The sequence below is a fragment of the Aspergillus vadensis genome, assembly GCF_003184925.1.
Source record: "Aspergillus vadensis CBS 113365 unplaced genomic scaffold BO88scaffold_22, whole genome shotgun sequence".
Classification (NCBI taxonomy): Eukaryota; Fungi; Ascomycota; class Eurotiomycetes; order Eurotiales; family Aspergillaceae; genus Aspergillus; species Aspergillus vadensis.
Genome location: NW_020292060.1, coordinates 283,938 through 302,547, shown reverse-complemented (window position 1 = coordinate 302,547; position 18,610 = coordinate 283,938). Strand labels below are relative to the sequence as shown.

General features: G+C 48.2%; 5 protein-coding genes across 5 annotated transcripts; 3 read left to right on the top strand and 2 right to left on the bottom strand.

Moving 5' to 3' along the window:
• The first annotated feature begins 7,288 nt into the window (after positions 1-7,288).
• BO88DRAFT_407054 (DNA-directed RNA polymerase core subunit RPC19) lies at positions 7,289-8,644 on the top strand. Its single transcript, XM_025707323.1, has 5 exons — positions 7,289-7,494; positions 7,551-7,698; positions 7,777-7,868; positions 7,942-8,018; positions 8,092-8,644. The coding sequence occupies exons 2-5, from the start codon at positions 7,588-7,590 to the stop codon at positions 8,223-8,225; spliced, it is 414 nt and encodes a 137-aa protein (XP_025559909.1). The 5' UTR covers positions 7,289-7,494; positions 7,551-7,587; the 3' UTR covers positions 8,226-8,644.
• Positions 8,644-9,790, bottom strand: BO88DRAFT_407051 (putative NADH-ubiquinone oxidoreductase B14 subunit). The gene is made up of 4 exons (XM_025707322.1): positions 9,632-9,790; positions 9,456-9,517; positions 9,104-9,250; positions 8,644-8,982 (listed from the first exon to the last, which is right to left on the bottom strand). Exons 1-4 carry the CDS (start codon positions 9,672-9,674, stop codon positions 8,863-8,865), a joined length of 372 nt encoding a protein of 123 aa, XP_025559908.1. The 5' UTR covers positions 9,675-9,790; the 3' UTR covers positions 8,644-8,862.
• Positions 9,791-9,927: 137 nt separating this feature from the next.
• Positions 9,928-11,172, top strand: loc1. The gene is made up of 3 exons (XM_025707321.1): positions 9,928-10,429; positions 10,496-10,645; positions 10,731-11,172. The coding sequence occupies exons 1-3, from the start codon at positions 10,142-10,144 to the stop codon at positions 10,860-10,862; spliced, it is 570 nt and encodes a 189-aa protein (XP_025559907.1). The 5' UTR covers positions 9,928-10,141; the 3' UTR covers positions 10,863-11,172.
• BO88DRAFT_407048 (putative hydrolase, alpha/beta fold family) lies at positions 10,843-12,883 on the bottom strand. Its single transcript, XM_025707320.1, has 6 exons — positions 11,983-12,883; positions 11,772-11,932; positions 11,636-11,716; positions 11,453-11,576; positions 11,275-11,403; positions 10,843-11,225 (listed from the first exon to the last, which is right to left on the bottom strand). The coding sequence occupies exons 1-6, from the start codon at positions 12,763-12,765 to the stop codon at positions 11,040-11,042; spliced, it is 1,464 nt and encodes a 487-aa protein (XP_025559906.1). The 5' UTR covers positions 12,766-12,883; the 3' UTR covers positions 10,843-11,039.
• An 884-nt stretch (positions 12,884-13,767) lies between these two features.
• Positions 13,768-18,556, top strand: BO88DRAFT_428049 (uncharacterized protein; the record flags this gene model as incomplete). Its single annotated transcript, XM_025709053.1, has 7 exons — positions 13,768-14,968; positions 15,511-16,514; positions 16,581-16,691; positions 16,746-16,763; positions 16,828-16,943; positions 16,992-17,632; positions 17,715-18,556. The coding sequence occupies 7 exons, from the start codon at positions 13,768-13,770 to the stop codon at positions 18,554-18,556; spliced, it is 3,933 nt and encodes a 1,310-aa protein (XP_025559905.1).
• Between the last annotated feature and the right edge of the window lie 54 nt (positions 18,557-18,610).

Genomic DNA, 18,610 nt, shown 5'->3' with positions numbered 1-18,610 from the left:
TGGCCCCCATGCGAGGTAGGTAAATGGCCCGAGAAGAAGGAGGGGAAGGATGGAAGGAGGGGGGGAATCAATATTGAGGATAACACGATAATGCTGATATAATAATGATATTCAAGGAAGAAATGTGGAAGGGGAAAAAAGGAAGCTAATAAGAAGTAGAGAGAAGGAAGAACAGGTAGAGAGAGGGAAAGTAGAAAAAGCAAAAATAACAGTAAAAGGCAAAAATGAGGAAGAGGGGAAGAGGAAGGAAGAAAAAGAAGGCTGAGAAGAGCCAGACCCGAGCGAGGGAGGATAAATTGTATGGATGATGGAGAAGAAGAAGCAGCAGCAGAAGGTGGACTAACTAGTAAGTAAGGTAGGTATTAGTTGGGAGGGCGGTATGGGGCAAAGTTGTCTGGTATGGAAGCGGGATGGATGGATCGGGGAGGGCGAAGGGAAATCCAACAGGTCGATTCAATCTCGATGAGACGGTGGCAGAAGAGGGTTGGCACTAGTAGCCAGAACGATGAAAGGGCTATCAGTTGGACCGTGCCATTCAATCCGAACACGCGGCAGGGTTGGAGCCAGGAAATTATGATTGATAATAAGCGAAATAAAAATAAGGGAAAAAAAGGGAAATGGGAAGAAAGAAATGAGAAACACGGAAAAATAGAAGAGAGAAAAGAAAGAAACCTAAAACCCAGGACGGAGAACAGGCGAGAAACGAGCAGGAGAAATAATCATCATCAAACGAGGGAGTGGGAATTAATTGGGCTGCAATGGAGGCGACCAAGACCTTGAATGAATGGATGTGGGGAAGAAGACGAGACTTGGACTTACTTTACTAGAATTATCATAATAATAAAAGTAAAAAAGAAATGGAAAAAGAAAAATATGGGAAAGTATTAATTAATTAAAAAAAGAAGAAAATAATGGATACGATATCAAGAACCAGAAGAGATCCTGGTCGCTAGGAGCATTAGGGACTCTTAGTTCGAAACCATTGAAGGAGAAAGAAGAAAGAGAGAGCATGCAACAAGCTGGTTGAAAGAATACCTACTAATCTACGGAGTACCTGAGAAAGGAAGATGAACACCCAGTAATCTCTCCTAATACGAATATACTATAACAAGTAAAATAGAAAATAACAAGAATAATAATGAAGAATTACTTGTGTACAAGAAACACAAGACAGACAGACAGACAGACAAGAAGAGAAAAATAGAAAACCAGACTGGGATCCATCCCAATAATCTCCTGAAAATGCTCAGACCAAGTGGAGCAGAATTCCCACTTGATTGGCACCAGCTGAGACATGGTTTGTTTCCGCCCAGGGCTTGTCCGCCGATGATGTGACACTTTTGTGACAATTGGCGGTTGCTGCTGATCGCCTCGGGTTCACATCGGTTGGACTGTAGTACCACACACCTCTTTCTTTTTCTCCTACCTAGTACTCTCTTGTGTCTTGTCATCGGGCTGGCATGATAAGATGACACCTGGGATTTTTATCCTCACTTCCATGGTGTAAGAGATGTATCTGTGGTCTTCACTCTAGATGTTTCTAAAACCAAACCCTGGCCTACTCTCCCGTATCTCTTTCTTTTTTTATCTTTCTTCTCCCTCCCCTGTCTATACGTATTTAGCCAACATACTATCATGTGTTAGGAGGATAGTAGAGGAGGGGAGGGGAGGGGGGGAGAAACAAGAAAGAACAGAAGATTACTCTTGAAGAGTCCAGACACACACGCACACCAGACACGCACCAGACAAAGGTACAACTTAACCAGTTTAGTTCGTCTCTTGGCCCGACCATCGTGTTCCATCCAACTGAAGACAAGGTAGGGGCTCTTCCCTGCGACCCATCCGGGATCCGGCCTATGGAGATCCAGGAACTGCCGCTGGCCTGTGAGACAGCTGGAACATTTGGGAATTCCCGAGCCAGTCACCTGCTAGGAATTTTGCACTCGTTTTGAGAGTGTAGCAGATGGCACAAGATGATTCTTCCATGTTCATTCTCATCGCTACCTTCTTTTCTCTCCTACTAAATACTATATTTTTGCTCGAGTGAAAGTGGTGAATATGACAGCCTTGTTCTGTAGTGGAGGGTACAGTAAGTAGTGGATGACTGACACACAGCCATCCATCCATCCCGTGCCAACAAACTATCGTCGGCGTCCGACGCAGGGTGGATAGAATTGGGGGAAAGGAAAAGAGAGCCTGGTTCCTCCATCCCCCCTGGTGGCGACGCACCTGCGACACCAGCGTCCCTCACCATCCCCGAATCCACCGGCGCCAAACTGGTGGAAACAATAGTCCCTGCCCCGATCCATGAATCCACTCTTCTGTCAGACATAATACTAGTAATCCTGTTAACTCACTAACCACAGTTTCGCTTCTCGTTTCCACTCCTCCGACTTGCCTGCCCACTTTCCTTCTCCCCCCTCCTCCTCTTCTCTTCTTAGACTAGCCTGCAGTCAGCAACAGCCTCTCTCTCTATTGGGGGCTTGACAAATTAATCCGAAAAGTTGACATCTCACATTTCCCCACGTTCCTCTCTCTCTCTCTTTCTCAGTCTCTGCTCGCTAGTGTGGAAAGAAGTAGATGAATTCTTGGTAAGGCTTCCCTTGCTAACCTTGGTAACTAATGATATGATAAGCAGCAGAAAGAAGAAACAAGGTAGGCAACCAGGTCTTCTACAGATGCCTCGATCGATCATCCCGCGGCACAGTCCGACGATGACGATCGGCCCTCGTTCTCGTTGAGAGTGTCGCGTTGTGACATGCCCGAGACGAGCCAACAGTCGCATGAATGGATGGATTTTTGTGGTCAAATGCTCCATACTGGGAAGACCAACTGTTCGGGTAGGAGAAATAAGAAAGGGGATAATAATAATGATAATTATTATCATCTTACTCTAACAACAGCAGCAGCAGCAGCAGCAACAATAACAATAACACATAACACATTACATGATAATCAGATCGTCATGTCTGACTACATTGCGAACTGCACTCACTCATTTCTGCCCCCAACCTAAAGTAACTTTCTACAATATGAGTAAGACTAGAATGATCCGACACGGGCTTCTTTCTACTATTATCGCAGCCTCTTCTTCCATCAGGGCCGGGATTCCCGCGCCCAGCCGGAGCAATCCACCGGAAATCAGTTGACCTTGCTCGGTCGCTACTCCCAGATAAGTAGGAGCAACAGTACAACTGTAGATACATACTAAGAAGCGTAATAAGGTATGTAGATACTGTATGTAGGGTCGAGAGAGAAGTGGATAGAATAAACACCTGCCTACTACTCCTACCTTGCTCAACTCACCCGCACACATCCGGCTCGAAAGGTAAAATTCTAGACATGATCGCCCGGCACTGCTTACCTTGCGACATCCCAGGGGTCCGAGCCACCGAACTACTGTAAGGCAGAATTTTTCCCATGCCTTCCATTCGACTTGCGTGGTCAATTTCAATCAAGCACATGAACCTGCGAGCGAACTATTGGGAACAATAAAGATCGACTTTCTTTCCCAACCCAGCCCGCGCCCCTTCGATCACGGGCGGGGGCGGAAATGAGAATATCTTTCTTTCAGATGATTAGCTCGCTTCCTGCGACAACACTATTGTCTCAATCAGATTTGCAGTGCAGGATGGACAGACAGGGCCACCCGGAGTAATTCTGAACAGTTAGATATTTAGTGAGTTAACTAGTTAACCTTACCTTGATAGCCGAAATGCCGTACCGGTGTAACAGTAGCAGCAGCAGGAGCAGCAGCTGTTGGGGATGGTTTGAATCCCAGCCCTCGTGCAACCAAGCCCCAAGCCTCCGGCCCTTTTCTGCTCGAGTCAGACAAGCAGCTTGACTCAAACAAGGCCTCAATGCAAAACATGGGACCTGTCAAACTTTTTTTTCTGCTGAGTCAAACTTAATTAACTTGCTCTTTTTAAAACAGACCTACTATTCAAGCCAATCAATCAATCACCAGTAGCAGAAGCAAGCCACATCCATTCTTCTAGGTAAGAGATCTAGCCAAATATGTATACACCGTCCTTCTTATTATCAATTCCCAATACATTCACAAAAGTCAAAACTAACGCGCGGAACCACTTCCCGACAGCCTGGTGGATAGGAAAAAGAGTTCGGTCACTCCTCATGAAGGTTTTAGTAAAAAGTCAAAGCATGCAGAGGGCTCCATCTTGTATCGAGCATTTCAATCCCTGCTACAGTTGCAGTGCTGATACTTTGCAGGTACTACACACTACACAGTACTCCGATCCAATGCGTAGCCTGCTTACACGGCTGGGTGGGATGTAGATCTGACAAATTTATTTGCAGCAGTATGCGCTGATGGCTTAGTAGAAGTATGTATCTATCTATCCTCAACAACTCGTACCAAGGTACCGATAATGGGAGTTGACATTATGGATTACTTCCATGAACTGAACCTAATTTACAGACCTTCCTATTTAAGTCCTTGAAATCATCTGCGGATAAGCCCGTTTGCGAGAGCCAATCATCAGGGCCGATCTCTTCTCCCCTCATTTCCCACTCCACGAGGTAAAGTCATTTTAATATTAAACGGGACCGCCTCATTAACCCGGGGATCACGACTAGTGAGATCTGGCTTACTATTAGATAGTAGATAGTACGTACTAACTAAATAACCGTGGAAAAGTGGGAAGTTGGAACACCAGCTAATTATCTCGCTGACAAGCAATATCTACTACAACTATCCAGATGAAAGTACAGTGAAATCTTTATTGTGCAATGTGTTGAAAACTGCACGCTCGCATAAAAACCACCTCTCCTATTTTTACTTTAACTCGTTAGTCTACTTTGGTATAAGTTCCAAAGTTCCAACCTCGGCCTGGCGGGCCCACGTGTGCTCCTTGCAAATAAGATTAAGGAACGGCCTTGCCATCCAGTCTTGATGAACCACTAGTTTATGGGTCCGGCCTTGCCGTCTCCAGAAATTATTGACCTGCTGAATTAGTACCATGGATTATCATATCACAAGGGTCTACCAACTTAACATGTTCATGTTCAACCTGCTGCAAAGATTTTATTATTATTTCCAGGAGGGTCGGTGTATTTGATCGTTGTGGCTTGCTCGGCAAGCTGAGATCCCGAGTTCGTGGATACTAATTATGTATCTATCATGGACACGGTGTGGATACTACTACTCTGTATGTATATTGTTTCTCTCCCACCGGAAGAGTACGAGATAGATTATCGCGTGTGGTCTCTCGAAACGAGAACCCCCATTTATCTTTCCGTAGTACTACACACGGGGGTTCCTCTATGTACCCTGCCTTGCCCTGCATATGCGAAATGAGCGTTTAGTATTATTGAACACTACTTCATGTGCAAGGAAGGGATTGTTCGAGGATTAACCGACCCGGTAGTACTCCATCCTCAATATACTGTGATACACAGTACAACATCCCGCCGATAGATGTCTCCAACTATGGAGTACTTAGTACGGAGTAGACACTCCTACTATTAGCGATGAAGTAAATGGACCTTCGGCAAACAAAAGTATCCAATCTTCTAATCAACACCAAATCAAGAACTTCCCGTACGCGCCATCCATTTCGTCACTCATCTATCACGACATCATCCACAATAACTAACAATCATCTCCGAGTCCGAATCCGAACATAGTACTATACTATCAACACAACAATCTATCTACGTACTACCTAACAACCGAAGCTCCATACCTGCAGTAGCGAACCCAGCTATCTACTCCGCCAAGGCAATAGTTTAATATCCAAGTATGATTAGATACTCCCCGAAATCTGAACGGTTGCATCGTCACATTATTATCAAACTGTGTGTCATAAACACACGGTCGGTGTTGACTGTTGACAGATTGATAGATAGATTGATTTAAATTGCCAGATGGCAATTATAATAACAGTATTAATATTAATATTATGAGCACCCCGTGTTAAGCCTTCCTCAAGCCCGAGTCTAGTCTCAACGGCGTTGCCTCTGCACGGCCCCCTGTTGCTAATATTGGTTCTTCCATGTGGGAAGGAGAAAAGAAAAAGAGTGGGCGTGCACCATCCCCTCCCCCCCTCTCAGTCTCCCCAAAGGCAAGCGATATTCCATCTGGTCGATCGCAATAATAAGCCATTGTCAATAATAGTAGCAATTAAACTAGGAGACGTTTATCAGTGTGTGTGTTTAGCATGTATGTAGCCTTGTCCCGGTCGCGTAGATTATTTAGTATTTACTTGGCTACTACGGAGGATTAACGTATTACTCCTTATGTACTAACGAAATAGACTATTGATTGGAGAATATTAAGAACAATTACACCGTATCCCCGATGGTACTACTACTATCACTTTAGTAGTTGAGTTTCTGTAGGTGACAGCGTTGCACTAAAATATTCCCAGACGCGGACATTAATTGCACTCAACTGCCCCATGGCATGCATATTTATAGAACTCAACGATACTAGCCAGTTGAACCCAGCTCTCCGGAGCATTCTATCTCCGTACCAACACAAATCAAGTCATTCAGAAATAAGACCGATCTAATAACACTACTACTGTATGTCCAGCGACATAAGACCCATCTCCAGTAAGGATTAATCAAATAGTCGCCTACTCGGTTGGTAACCTGCAGTATCCATTCATCATCCATCCATCCGGAGAAAAACCACAGTAGCACCGCACCGGCACTACTCTGTACCTAGCTGCTATGCAAGCAAAACTCAATTCTGCAAAGGAAAAAAAAGAGACAAGCGACGGAGTGAAGAAGAAGAAGGGGGGGAGGAATAAAATCCAGCCACAGTTGCACAAGGGTATGCATAGTGGTAGATCATACCGTGTGCCCGATGTTTGACACAACCCAGATTGCTATATTTATGCAGACGATTTGAAGTAACCTGACGATAACTAGAAGCTAACTAGATACTACCTCGTACCCAGTGTCGCACATGGCCGAGAAGAGCGTTCGTTCACGCAGTGGACGGCGTATATGTATGTACGTATCCTGCCGTTGGATATAAGTCATGCAGAGCGCTTGAATGGGATATGCTGTGCGTTAGCTTCTGCTACAGACGGCTAGTTGGCTTGCAACTCTTTACAAAAGACAGGTCATTCATGAGTAGATAGTCAGTAGCACCCGTGAAGATGTAGATTTCAATAGATCCAATCAAAGGCAAACATACATCGCAGCAGCAGCAATACATCAAATAAAAATATGGCAGGCGGTAAGGATATGCCCTCCTCCTCCGAAGGCGGTGAGATATCGATAAACCGTTTTTCGCATTTTTCTCCTCATGAGCAATTAAGCACTTGGTTATTTGCGAAACTTGACGCATACGACTCATTTGATTTCCTGTTCGCATTTAGCTGGAGATATACTATCCTCTGGAATCTATCCCTCTAAATTGTCCCGCATTCGCGACTCGCGTGTTACGCCACTAAGTACTTCTCTCCTCCGCTCCCCCCTCAAGAATCACCACCACCACCACCACCACCACCTACCCCCTCAGTATATACCTCGAACGAACGACAATATACCAGACAATGCGCTAACCAGATCCGCAGGATCAGTACCTTAAACCTACATACAACTCCAATCAATATGCCCGCCTCCGTCCACTCCGAAGAACAAGACCAGTCCATGCTGGACGCCTCCGCGCCCCAGGAAGAGCAGACCGACGTCCTCGAGCTGGAAGAGAAGCGCATTGTTGTTGTACGTATACACTTCATACACTGTGGACGTGAATGAATAACTACCCGACCGCATGCTAATATCTTTTGAATGGGATAGTTGCCCGGCTCGTCCGACACTGCAGCTTCGTTCCAATTCGAGGGAGAGGGTCACACTCTGGGTAATGCGCTGCGATATGCGATTATGAAGAAGTGCGTACACACACCTTTTCAATAACACTGCTATGTTGAATTTTTGCTAACGGGGTGATTTCCTTGGGTATAGCCCCGAAGTCGAATTCTGCGGTTACACTATCCCCCATCCTTCCGAGACAAAGATGAATCTTCGGATTCAGACTTATGGTTAGTTTACTCCCTTACCTCCCATAAGGTTGAAGATAGAATGAAGATAACTGATGCTGACTGCCATTGACAGAAACAACCACCGCCGTCGAAGCCCTCGAAAAAGGTCTCGACACTCTAATGGACCTCTGTGATGTCGTCACGGATAAGTTCACCACTGCTCGGGATGACTTTAATGCTGCGCAGGCGGATCGCATGGAGGCTTAGGCATATACTTTTTCTCTTATACATATTATAGACTTTCCTGGGTGGTTTTGGCTTTGAACTGTGTGCTGTTTTATGTTTTATTATTTGATGGGATTGATGGCGTTGTGTGTGTAGAAAAGTTATACCTTTTCCTTCTTTTTATTTTTCGTTATTCTTTGGGGGTGGCTAGATGTGGTGTATTGGTTGGTTGGCTGGGTAAGATGCTGTGGTTTTGAGGGGGTGGATTGAGTGAGGGATATCATAGCATCTGCTACAGTACTAATATATGCTCATAGATATGTGGGTTGGTCATGTGGTTTGGGCTCTGTTGACATTTGCTGGCTGTTAGCCCTGTATAAATGTATTCGTCGCCTGTTCGTATCAAGTACTACTACTAGTAGTAGTCTAAAAGCCTACAGTAGTATCTTTCTCATACGGACCGCAAGCCATTCAAATACAGTCTACATGCTTACTACACAAGCAACCTCTTAATGAATCAACAACCGAAAAACATCATGTAGTCAGACAATATTTACATAACACTCACACACACTCTATCAGCGTTCGCAGCCGTCAGAGAACTTTCAATGCTAAGAGATACCAGGAGTATAAAGGAGATAAATAAGAGATGATGGTGGGTGATAATAATTTCACAATTTCAATTGCGGCCTTCCAAGAAGCCCGAGATGAAGTTGGGAGGTAGCCGAGCACCGGGGTCCTCCTCTGGGCGGAAGTACTTCATGACATGCGACAGCTGCTTCCAGTAGTTGAGGGTTTCCTATTGATGTTGGTCAGTACACATTACCATACCATAATATGTGATAACTCAATTGGTTGATGTATATTGTATCAATGGCAGCAATTGAGCATCGCTAGGCTACCCAATTCTCATCACTCACCTGGAACTCAGCGTGGCTCTGGTACAACAGCACATCAACAACGTTCAGCTGGTTGACGTAGCGGTGCTTCTCGAATTCCTGGCGGATCTTCGTACGGATAGCGGAGACGGGGAGGTTCAGAGAGTACATAGTCTGAATCTCGGGGGACTATATTATCGCAATTGAATGGGGTCATGTTAGTCTGAATGTTTCTCGTAGAATAGTAGTCATCTAGGTCTGGGGCTTTGGTCCGTCGCAAGGTCTGTTTGTAGACGCGGAGGGTCGTCGGACAACCACACCGGGAACGCCAGGCCATTGATAAACGGGTATAGGTGATGAAGCATAGGTATTATCGAGTATAAGGATCACTGACCGCTCTAAGCCATTCTCTGTAAGACTTGAGGACACGGTGCTTCGCATCACCCCAGTTGGCAGCTACACAAGGCGAGAAAAGGTCAGCTCGGGATTCCGGCCATTGACATCGCGGCAATTTCTAAAGGTCGGACTTGGTCGGGACAACCGAGTCCTGGCAGGTAGGGGAAAACGTACAGGAGCGCGTGCGCTGGGCAAGGAAGGTCGGGTTGATGGTCATCTTGAACAGTGGCCTAGTGGTGAGGCTCGACAATGGCACACTTAGGATGAGAGGGGAGAGAAAGACGACGGTGGGGGGGAGGGAGAGCGAATGGGGAAAAGGAAGGGAAGTTCGACGGACCAACCTTAAGGTGACGATGCGAGGAGATCGAAGTGGTGGAGGTCCTGCACTTCCGGGTTGCGGCTCACCGCCTGCCTGTTTCAAAAAATTTCTCTTTCGGAGGCGTGATCTTGGAGGGTCCGGGGCTTCATTCGTTCCAATTCTTTTCTTCGGCTTGGATTCGGTTTATTTACTTGATTTTGGATATATCTGAGGTCCGTGATTTTCGTGCTATTTAGGCGACTGGATTTTTGTGGCTGGTTTTCCCGCTCCTCCACCATCGCAGGCGACAATCCAGATTTTCTCGTCTCCCTCTTTCGATACCCATCCATATCGTCAATCCCGACACGCAGACTTAAATCGAAGCAATGGCGCCGACTAAGGGCCCCGCCGCTGGCAAGGCCTCGAACAAGGGCGACGGAAAGAAGAGCAAGCCCCTCTCATCCGCATCGAAAGTGAACAAGAAAGGCGCCAAGCGCCCGCCGCCCAAGGAAGTCAAGGCGAAGGCGCGCACGGAGTCCAGCCTGTTGAAGAAGACGAAGAAGAGAGAATATACTGAAGAGGAACTGGGACTGCCCAAGCTGAATGCGATCACCCCCGTTGGTGTGGTGAAGCCCAAGGGCAAGAAGAAGGGCAAGACTTTCGTTGACGATGCGGTACGTATTCCGTCTACTTTTTAGGCCGTTGTATGATTGTCGCATTGACTAACGATGTTGCCATAGGAGGGAATGATGACTATCCTCGCCATGGTCAACGCCGAGAAGGAAGGACAGATCGAATCCAAGATGATGAAGGCTCGCCAGTTGGAGGAGATCCGTGAGGCTAAGAGAAAGGAGGCAGAGGCTAGACAGGCGCAGAAAAAGTCTAAGCTGGTGCGTATATCTGCTTATCAATCCCCAGTTGTCCTGTTGAAGGACTTTTACGGTTTGAGGTTGCTAACTGGTTTGACCCGAACAGGAGGAAGCAAAGCAGTCCATCCGCCAAAAACGCAAGCACAAGGGTGGCTCCAGCGAAACAAAGGATGAAGCGCCAAGCAAGGAGTCGTCTTCAAAGTCAAAAGGAAAGAAGAAGAGTGTTGCATTTGCTTGAAATTCTATGTACAAAAGTAATTCTGTCTATACCGGGTCTATGTAGTTAGATGGGTCTCTGGCGTTATACTGGTCTATGTCTTCCGAAACAACGGCGTGCATGACACATGATGAGCATCTCTCCAATTGAAGCACTGATCCTATCAATGGGAGCAGTTCGGTTATGCAATATTGTTGATTATGGCCTGATTTGCAGGTCGAGCTTGCGTTGCGCAGGAATGAATTTCGGCTTTGGTGCCGTATCTGCGTCCTTTTCGGGACCCGTATGGTGAGCAAGATGACCGGGGATCTTCTCGGGATCCTCAACCTTGAACGGCACGGTAAGGTCGACCTCCTTCGCCATAAGGTTGAGGAAATTCGCCACCTGGAACAGTTAGATGTAGATAGACAACTGGCAGGTAGCTTTCACATACCGGCTTCACAAACCATCTCCCACCTCCAAGCTCAAACCAGCCGAGATGTCCACCCCAAGAGGTAGTCATCATCACGCCGTACGGGGTTTGCGTCATCTCCTGGAATGGCAGTGCGGCAGCACAGGCAATCTGCTATCGGTTAGGATATAGACTTGCACGCCTGAGAACCTGGACTCACCGGGTCGTCTTCGGCTTGTATAACAAAGAATGGAATGCGAATACCGAGCATAGCATCGGTAGAAGAAGCATCGCGATAGTATGCTCCTTCAGTAGGGTAGCCCCACGACGCACATTGCAAAGCCCTAATCGTGCCTAACGTCAAGACCATGCAGATGCAGAATATGCTTGTAGTGATTCTTACCGGTCGAACTCATGCAAATAAGTGATATTCCTCACCTCGTCAACGTCGATTCGCGGGTTCTTGGAGACCTGCTCCACGTGTCTGACGGTCTCGAGTCAGATGCAGAAAAACCAATGATTAGATGGATTTCACCTACCGTTCGAACAGATCCTTCATGCTCGTACCCATTACTTTACTATAGACCTCGCGACCAATCAAGGTGCTTTGCAGATTTAGGGATCCAATTTCGAGGTTCCAAGGGCTAGCACAGAGTACCGCGGCCTTCAACTCGCAGGCATCGCCCTCCTCACCCAAGTACTGTGATCACGTCAGTCAATCCTAGTTACTTGTGCCTGACATCGACTTACATTAGCAAGAATGTTCGCGCCGAGCGAGAAACCAATTCCAAACAAGGGACGATACGGAAAATTCTTCCGTAGCCATTTGACAGCCTGACGAATGTCCCAAGTAGCCCGAGCATTGTAAAGCACACCAGTCGTAATCTTGGTTTGCGAGCAGCCTCTGGAGTTGACGACACAAGCTTCCCAGGTCTGATCCTTGATAAGAGGTGCAATCACATGGCGCAGATAAAGTTCATGTGATCCGCCGCTTAGGCCATGGAGAACCACGAGCATAGGCTTGGTGTCGTCCGAGGGAAGCGCAGCAAATTCATTCTCCGAGAAGAATGACGTCCGTTCGGGTAGCCCTGACGGCTGAGTATATTTCCTCTCGCTATCAGTCGCATGAGCGTCGCTGGGCGGCTCATACGGATCTACCACGAAGTCTATCGCAAAGTGCCCAGACAACATCGGGTTCTCGGCCTCGAACATCCAGCGCTTGTAGTGCACCGGAACATTATCAAACTTCGCGGTCGTCCAGGCAGTCTGAAGATGACCGTTGAAAAGGAAAGGGTTCAGCTGGCACGCCTTCGGAGTGGCAGTGCGACAGAGGTCTGCCAGAGTCACTTGCGCCTGGGATCTAGACTTTCCCGCCTTGGTGGCCAGCAAGAGATTATTATCTTTCGCATGATAGTATGTGATCCGGCCATTAGGGCGGATCCATGAGAGCAGGCCCATTCCCAGCAGGCCCGCCACAAGAAGCGGTATGGAGAATGTGCTTAGTAGGCTGAGGGGGGTGTCAACGAATGACATGGAGAACCGGATCTGGTTGAATTGTAACGCCAAAAGAAGATTCTAAAGAACAAGCACTAGATAGCACGCTATAATCACCTGCAGGTCTAAAAAGGGGAAACGGGAACCACAGGCGACACCGAACAGTGAAAGATGGGATGGAAAAAGACCCATCGATCTTGATTAATGCCTCGGCTTGATTGCCTCATCCAGTAAGGCTCATCTGATGTGCTTATCGGGACAGGACCTTATCGTTATCGCGCCGATCAGTCAGCAGTACTGAATGACTCAGCGGGGAGGATCATGAGGCACCCTCCACAAGATGAACACCCTCCCAGATCTCGACGTCACTTGATGTTGCATCTTTCATCCCCCAATTTGGTCGTGCTGTCCCGGAAAACGGTGTCGCAACAGACCGCTGAATTTTTAGAAGCATGAACATTCTTCAAGGGTGGGTTTGCGGGTCGCTGCAAGATCGATGCGGTAAACACAGGCCCGGATGCGGAAGCTCAGTGTAGGCCTTGATCCGATAGCATCATAGACTTCCTTAGCCGTTCCCCAGTCGGGCGAAACCCTTCCTACGAACTGATACGATAGCAGTCTAGATCCGTAGACTGTTTGGATACAGTCGCCAATAAGAAGCTTGATCAAACAATCGGCCTTTTGCTCTTTGGTCCAACGGAAAGACCCATCTTGTTGTATGTAATCCTGACGGCCTCTACTACGCTGTGACCCCGGCGCGTGCTCCGTTTGCGTGCGAATCTACAACCTTTGCGAAGGTTACTTTTTGAAGGTCAAAAGGCCCTCTCTCCCGTCTCTTCCTCTTGACAACTTATTTTGTCATGTGGCTCGCTGTCAGTTATATTTTCTAGGACACCATGATGCCCCAAACCCAGCAGAAAACGGGCTGGTACTCTTTCATCTTCTGAGTCCTTGTTGAATTTTTGACTATAGATCACAGCACATATACCTTAATTTCTTGTTACTTACACACAGACGGTACAGTCTGCCACAACCGACGAAATGAGGTCCGATCTGCCGGTTGATATGGGATCTAGTTTCCGCCGTGCTGGGGAACGATTAAGGTCCATCGCAAAGATGAATCGCTGGGCGAAAACCCAGTTTGAAGGAAAAGGGGGCGATACAGACACTATTACCAACTGCTATCTCCTTGCGCTACCGACCGAGCTGCTCCTGGAAATCATTTCTCACCTGTCGGTGCTGCCCGAGGCATGCCTGGCGCTGACCTGTAAACGCCTCTACTCGATATGCCGTGCTACCCTGGGCGCCAAACCCCTCCATTTCAGTCGAGACTTTGCACCGCTTTTCCACCACTACCGAAATGGACACAATTTCGTCACCCCACGTTGGCAATTCATAAACTTGCTAGAAGATAATAGGTGGCGGGCATGTTCTCGATGCTTGAAACTCCACCCGCGGAGCTTCTTTCCCGCGCGAGAGTTGAAACGAAAGTCCGAGGATAGATCATGCAACCTAGGGAGTTCGGCAGGCATAGTAGACCTATGTCCTTGCAAGAAGTTGACCTTCCAGGACAAGGTGGAGCTTGTCGAACTCTTGAGGGTACGGCGAAAAACGATCACGGATTTGGCGATCCAATTTGGTTCCGGGATGAAGCAGCAGCGTTTCTGCTGGCATAGTTGCACTGAGGACTACGGATCGACGCAGCTAGATATTGAAATCTACCCTGAGCTGGACGACGAAGACCAATTGAAGATCAAGACAGAATACCACTTGCGCACGGGTTCCGGCCAGCTCGGCAAAGAGGAGCATATGACGCCGCGGTTTGGATGTGCTCACCGGTCCGTTGACTTGTGGCTTTCGAGTGTCTGCCAGACGACTCTCTGTCGCCTTTATGACAACCAGTGCGCATCCTGCAAGCGAATATCCGTATGCAATACATGCAATGCCTCACTCAGGTGTCCTCGCAAACAACCATGTCGAGTGGACGATGAAACGGGACAAGCAACATACCATTTCTATACTGAAAGGTGCCTGGGAGGATCGGGGCCTGTCCCAGATCAGACATGGGCAGCGCAACGAATCCATCCCGCGGAGAATCTGATAGACGTCGCAAACTGCAGTGAGCTATGCCCATGGACGATCCGAGAACATCCACCTCTGGAAGAAGCCCCGTCTTTGGAGATGAATATTCTCAACCCCGCTATACAGGATCAGTCGATGAACCAGCTGTATACCTCGATCAGTATGATTTAGGGTTGGATGCTGTAGTTACGAATCTCATTGTGTATGATGCGTTCTGGATGGACCTGGTTTCGGCGTTATGCAAGGACTTCCGGGTTGAATAGCTTGGGTAGTAAGGGTGTATTATGGCTCGATTATTGATTCAGGGTGGTGTTGGGCTTGTTTCTTAGAGGGAAGGGGTTCGGGATATAATTAGTATAGTATAGTTACGCTAGAGATGGTGTCAACGGAAAGACCCATACAATGCACATGATATAACGCTCTGTATGCATATTTCGAAAGAATGGATAGTCCAGATATTCAGCTAACACGGGTTGTTCCGTCTACTGAGTAAAGGAGTGAGTAATGTCAAGCAGCAATCAAGCCATGGATGGTAGAACTCACCTGATCGCGCCTCACCTGACCGCCCGGGGGTTTCTCCGACCCGACGCGGAAACGGAAAAGGCGGCGCGATCCAGAAGAACAAGAAAGATAGAGAGTCATTCCCAAAATTTAGAAGCATCCTCGTCGTCTCGCTATATATACTTCCCGGGAATAGCAGAGCGCAGTGGATTGATGAGCATTGTCTGCGTCCTGGGGCGATGAGCTACCCACCACCCCATAACGGCCCATATCCTTCGCAGTATATGCAGCAACCCCCCAATCTGCCGCATCACCAGCAGACCATCCACCCGCAGCAGCTACTGTACAACAACAATGTCAACACGAGCGCTTCGCCATATCAATATGGGAAGCCGGTGGTCTATCCCCAGGTCATGATCCCGGCGTATCCTGCTTACGCGCAGAATTATAACCCGCAGCCGCCGCAACAACAGCAACCTCCTCCTCCACCACCTCAACAACCTCCACCCCAGCAGCAACCGCAACAGCAATATGTGAATCCGTCGGATCTGTTCAACCCACCACCACTTGCTTCTACCTCGCCTCCTCAGTTCACCAATAGTCCGTCTCAATATGCCGCCCAACCAGCGGTGTCTGTTGCAGGCAACAGCCGCTCCCCAGTCCTCCCTACATCTACCCCCGCCCAATCCACGTACTATGCCGCCCCAGATCTAAACCAAGCGAATCAAACTCCCAACAATTACCCTCAGCCTACATCTACTACGCCTTCAGTTCAAGTGCCAACTCCCGCTGCTGCTGCCCCTGCGGCTGCGTCTCCTGCCCCTGCCCCTGCTGCTAAACCGGTTGCTGCCAAACCCGTCCCTGTTAAGCCAGCCGCGGCCAAACCTGTCGCTCAAACTCCCCCAGCACCATCTCCTAAACCTGTCCAGGTGTTAATTCCAACTCCTACCCCAGAAGTGCAGCAGAAAATCCAGCGCCCTCCCCCCAAAAAGCAAGCGCAGCGACAGTCTGGCCAAAAACCTACCCAAAAATCAGCAGGCGCGCCGCTCGACTATCAAGTGCTGCTGTTGGCCATGGCTGATGAGTATCTGAATGCTGCTCACAGTCATGGCACGTTGGTAGCCTTGTTAAGACGGGAGATGGAGATGGACGAGTATTACAAATTAGTTGCTACAGGTCTTGGTTGCTTGGAAGCTGTTCTCAAGGTATGCTGGGACTCTTGATCCATGACGCGAACGCATGTTGCGGTGATGCTGATTAATGTGGCGCAGAACTGGCGGCTTCAGCCCCGGGTTGAAGCTCTAGTCCGATTACGTTATGCCCGTATATTGTTTGAGGAAACAGACAACGACCTTGAAGCGGAGACAGCATTAAGCAAAGGTGTACGTTTTATTCCTGCTCTGCATCTTGCTTCTATTGCTAACTTTAATGTATAGATTGACCTTTGCGAAAGGGTGAGTTCATTTTGTCTTCTCCATTTGTGGAGCCATTGCGATAATGAGGTACTAATAAATGCAGAATCGGATGCTTGATCTGAAGTATAGCATGCAGCATCTGTTGGCGCGAATGCTGTACAAGACGAATCCAAAAGCCTCGCTGAAAGCTGTTGATGGGATGATTCAAGATGTCGAAGCGTATGTACCGTTGACGCCATTCTATCAATTTTTTACTGAACTCATTAGGTATCGCCACTCCGCCTGGGAATACGCTTTTCGTTTTCTTCGAGTGTCTCTTTCACTTTCCTCATCGGCCCATCAAGATTCAGTGTCGGCACTGCAACACCTTCACAAGATTTCCACCATGGCCAGCCGCAATGGCGATAGGGCTGTCTCAGCCATGTCTGCGATAATCGAAGCTCTAGCGCACCTTCAGCAAGGATCCGGGTTTGACTCGGTCGAGCAAGCCCAGCGTGCAGTAGCAGTAGCGCGGAGTCACCAACTCAACGACGAGCTCCGACATATCCCACAGCTAACAACTCTAGTCCAAATTGTCGATATTTGCTGCAGTCTACTTGAATACGACATCAATCAATCATCGCAAAAGCTGAAGATGCTGCAAGATTTGATGGACGAACGCTTAAACGACTCGAATTGGCGCAGCGATGGATCATTCTCAATCCCATTGAATGGCAAGTCGGCCGGACCGTCTTCCATTGACACCGGGGACATCCTCCAGGTCCAGAGTGGCACGCTGCTGTTAAGCTTTAATTGGCTACCTCAGCACGATCTCTACGCGCTTTGCTACTTCCTCAGTTCGATCACACTGAGTTGCAAAAACTCGTATGATGGTCGTAAGGCAGAGAAGTTCTTGCAGGAGGGCACTCGTATGTTAAAGGGTTAGTACACCTGATTTGGCGAAGGTCATCTCAATTCTTCTCAAATGTTTTACTGACGGTATTGTCACAGGAAGTTTCAAGGCGCCACAAGAGATCACAGAATCGGTGGTTAATGCGAACAGACGCGTTCAGTGGCGCAGGATTCTCTACTGCAACCTGCTCGTTCAGCAGGTTTTCCTTGCTTGCGGTCGCACAGATTGGGAGCTAGCCAGCAAAACATTGAAGGAACTTCAAGAAGAAGGTCAGGAGCTTGGCGACCAGCTCCCAGATACCGTTGAGTGCCTAATGGAGTATGCTACTGGTGCTATTGCGCAAGCAACCGGCGACCTCACCGCAGCTCTGAACGCCTTTCAATCCCCTCTTCTCTCATTATCCACGAACTTCAGCAAGACGGCGCGCAATGAGCCACGCCGCGACATCGCTATTCTCGCCGCTCTCAACACCGTCCTCATCCTCCGCGATCCCACCCATCCCTCTCACTCCCACCTACCCGCCGTCTTATCTACTGTGGAATCCTTCTGCACTGGCAGTCCCAACAAGTACATCCAAGCAGCATACTACCTGGTCTGCGCCACCGTCCAGACTGAGTCCACGATCCAAACGAAGCAATACCTACAACAAGCCCTTCAATCCGCCACGGCAATCAGCAACAGCCAAATCACCTGCATGACCCTAACTTTCATGAGCTGGAAATACTTCCGCGGCGTCGTCGGCGAACAAGCCGAGAAAAGTGCCCGAGCGGGCCGCGCCATGGCTAAGAAAGCCAACGACCGGCTCTGGGTCAGTGTCACCGACGAAATGCTAGCCGAAACGCTAGAACGTCAAGGAAAGAACGAGGAGGCCAAAGGTGTACGAGAAGAAGGTCATCGCGTCATGATGGGATTGCCGTCTGCTTTGAAGAGGCCTGTATGATGGATGCAGGCTTTACCTTGGTCCTTTTCTTTCTTCTTCCTCCTTTCTACCACT

What these genes read in the sequence shown, in the direction of transcription:
- BO88DRAFT_407054 (XM_025707323.1), top strand. Translation starts at nt 7,588, where the DNA reads ATGCCCGCCTCCGTCCACTCCGAAGAACAAGACCAGTCCATGCTGGAC. An exon ending in AAGAGAAGCGCATTGTTGTT is followed by an intron (nt 7,699 to 7,776) that starts GTACGTATACAC and finishes TGAATGGGATAG; the next exon opens with TTGCCCGGCTCGTCCGACAC. An exon ending in CGATATGCGATTATGAAGAA is followed by an intron (nt 7,869 to 7,941) that starts GTGCGTACACAC and finishes CCTTGGGTATAG; the next exon opens with CCCCGAAGTCGAATTCTGCG.
- BO88DRAFT_407051 (XM_025707322.1), bottom strand. Translation starts at nt 9,674, where the DNA reads ATGACCATCAACCCGACCTTCCTTGCCCAGCGCACGCGCTCCT. An exon ending in ACAGAGAATGGCTTAGAGCG is followed by an intron (nt 9,251 to 9,455) that starts GTCAGTGATCCT and finishes GCGATAATATAG; the next exon opens with TCCCCCGAGATTCAGACTAT. An exon ending in AGAGCCACGCTGAGTTCCAG is followed by an intron (nt 8,983 to 9,103) that starts GTGAGTGATGAG and finishes CAACATCAATAG; the next exon opens with GAAACCCTCAACTACTGGAA.
- loc1 (XM_025707321.1), top strand. Translation starts at nt 10,142, where the DNA reads ATGGCGCCGACTAAGGGCCCCGCCGCTGGCAAGGCCTCGAACAAGGGC. An exon ending in AGACTTTCGTTGACGATGCG is followed by an intron (nt 10,430 to 10,495) that starts GTACGTATTCCG and finishes ATGTTGCCATAG; the next exon opens with GAGGGAATGATGACTATCCT. An exon ending in CGCAGAAAAAGTCTAAGCTG is followed by an intron (nt 10,646 to 10,730) that starts GTGCGTATATCT and finishes TGACCCGAACAG; the next exon opens with GAGGAAGCAAAGCAGTCCAT.
- BO88DRAFT_407048 (XM_025707320.1), bottom strand. Translation starts at nt 12,765, where the DNA reads ATGTCATTCGTTGACACCCCCCTCAGCCTACTAAGCACATTCTCCATA. An exon ending in GCGCGAACATTCTTGCTAAT is followed by an intron (nt 11,933 to 11,982) that starts GTAAGTCGATGT and finishes ACGTGATCACAG; the next exon opens with TACTTGGGTGAGGAGGGCGA. An exon ending in TATTTGCATGAGTTCGACCG is followed by an intron (nt 11,577 to 11,635) that starts GTAAGAATCACT and finishes AGGCACGATTAG; the next exon opens with GGCTTTGCAATGTGCGTCGT.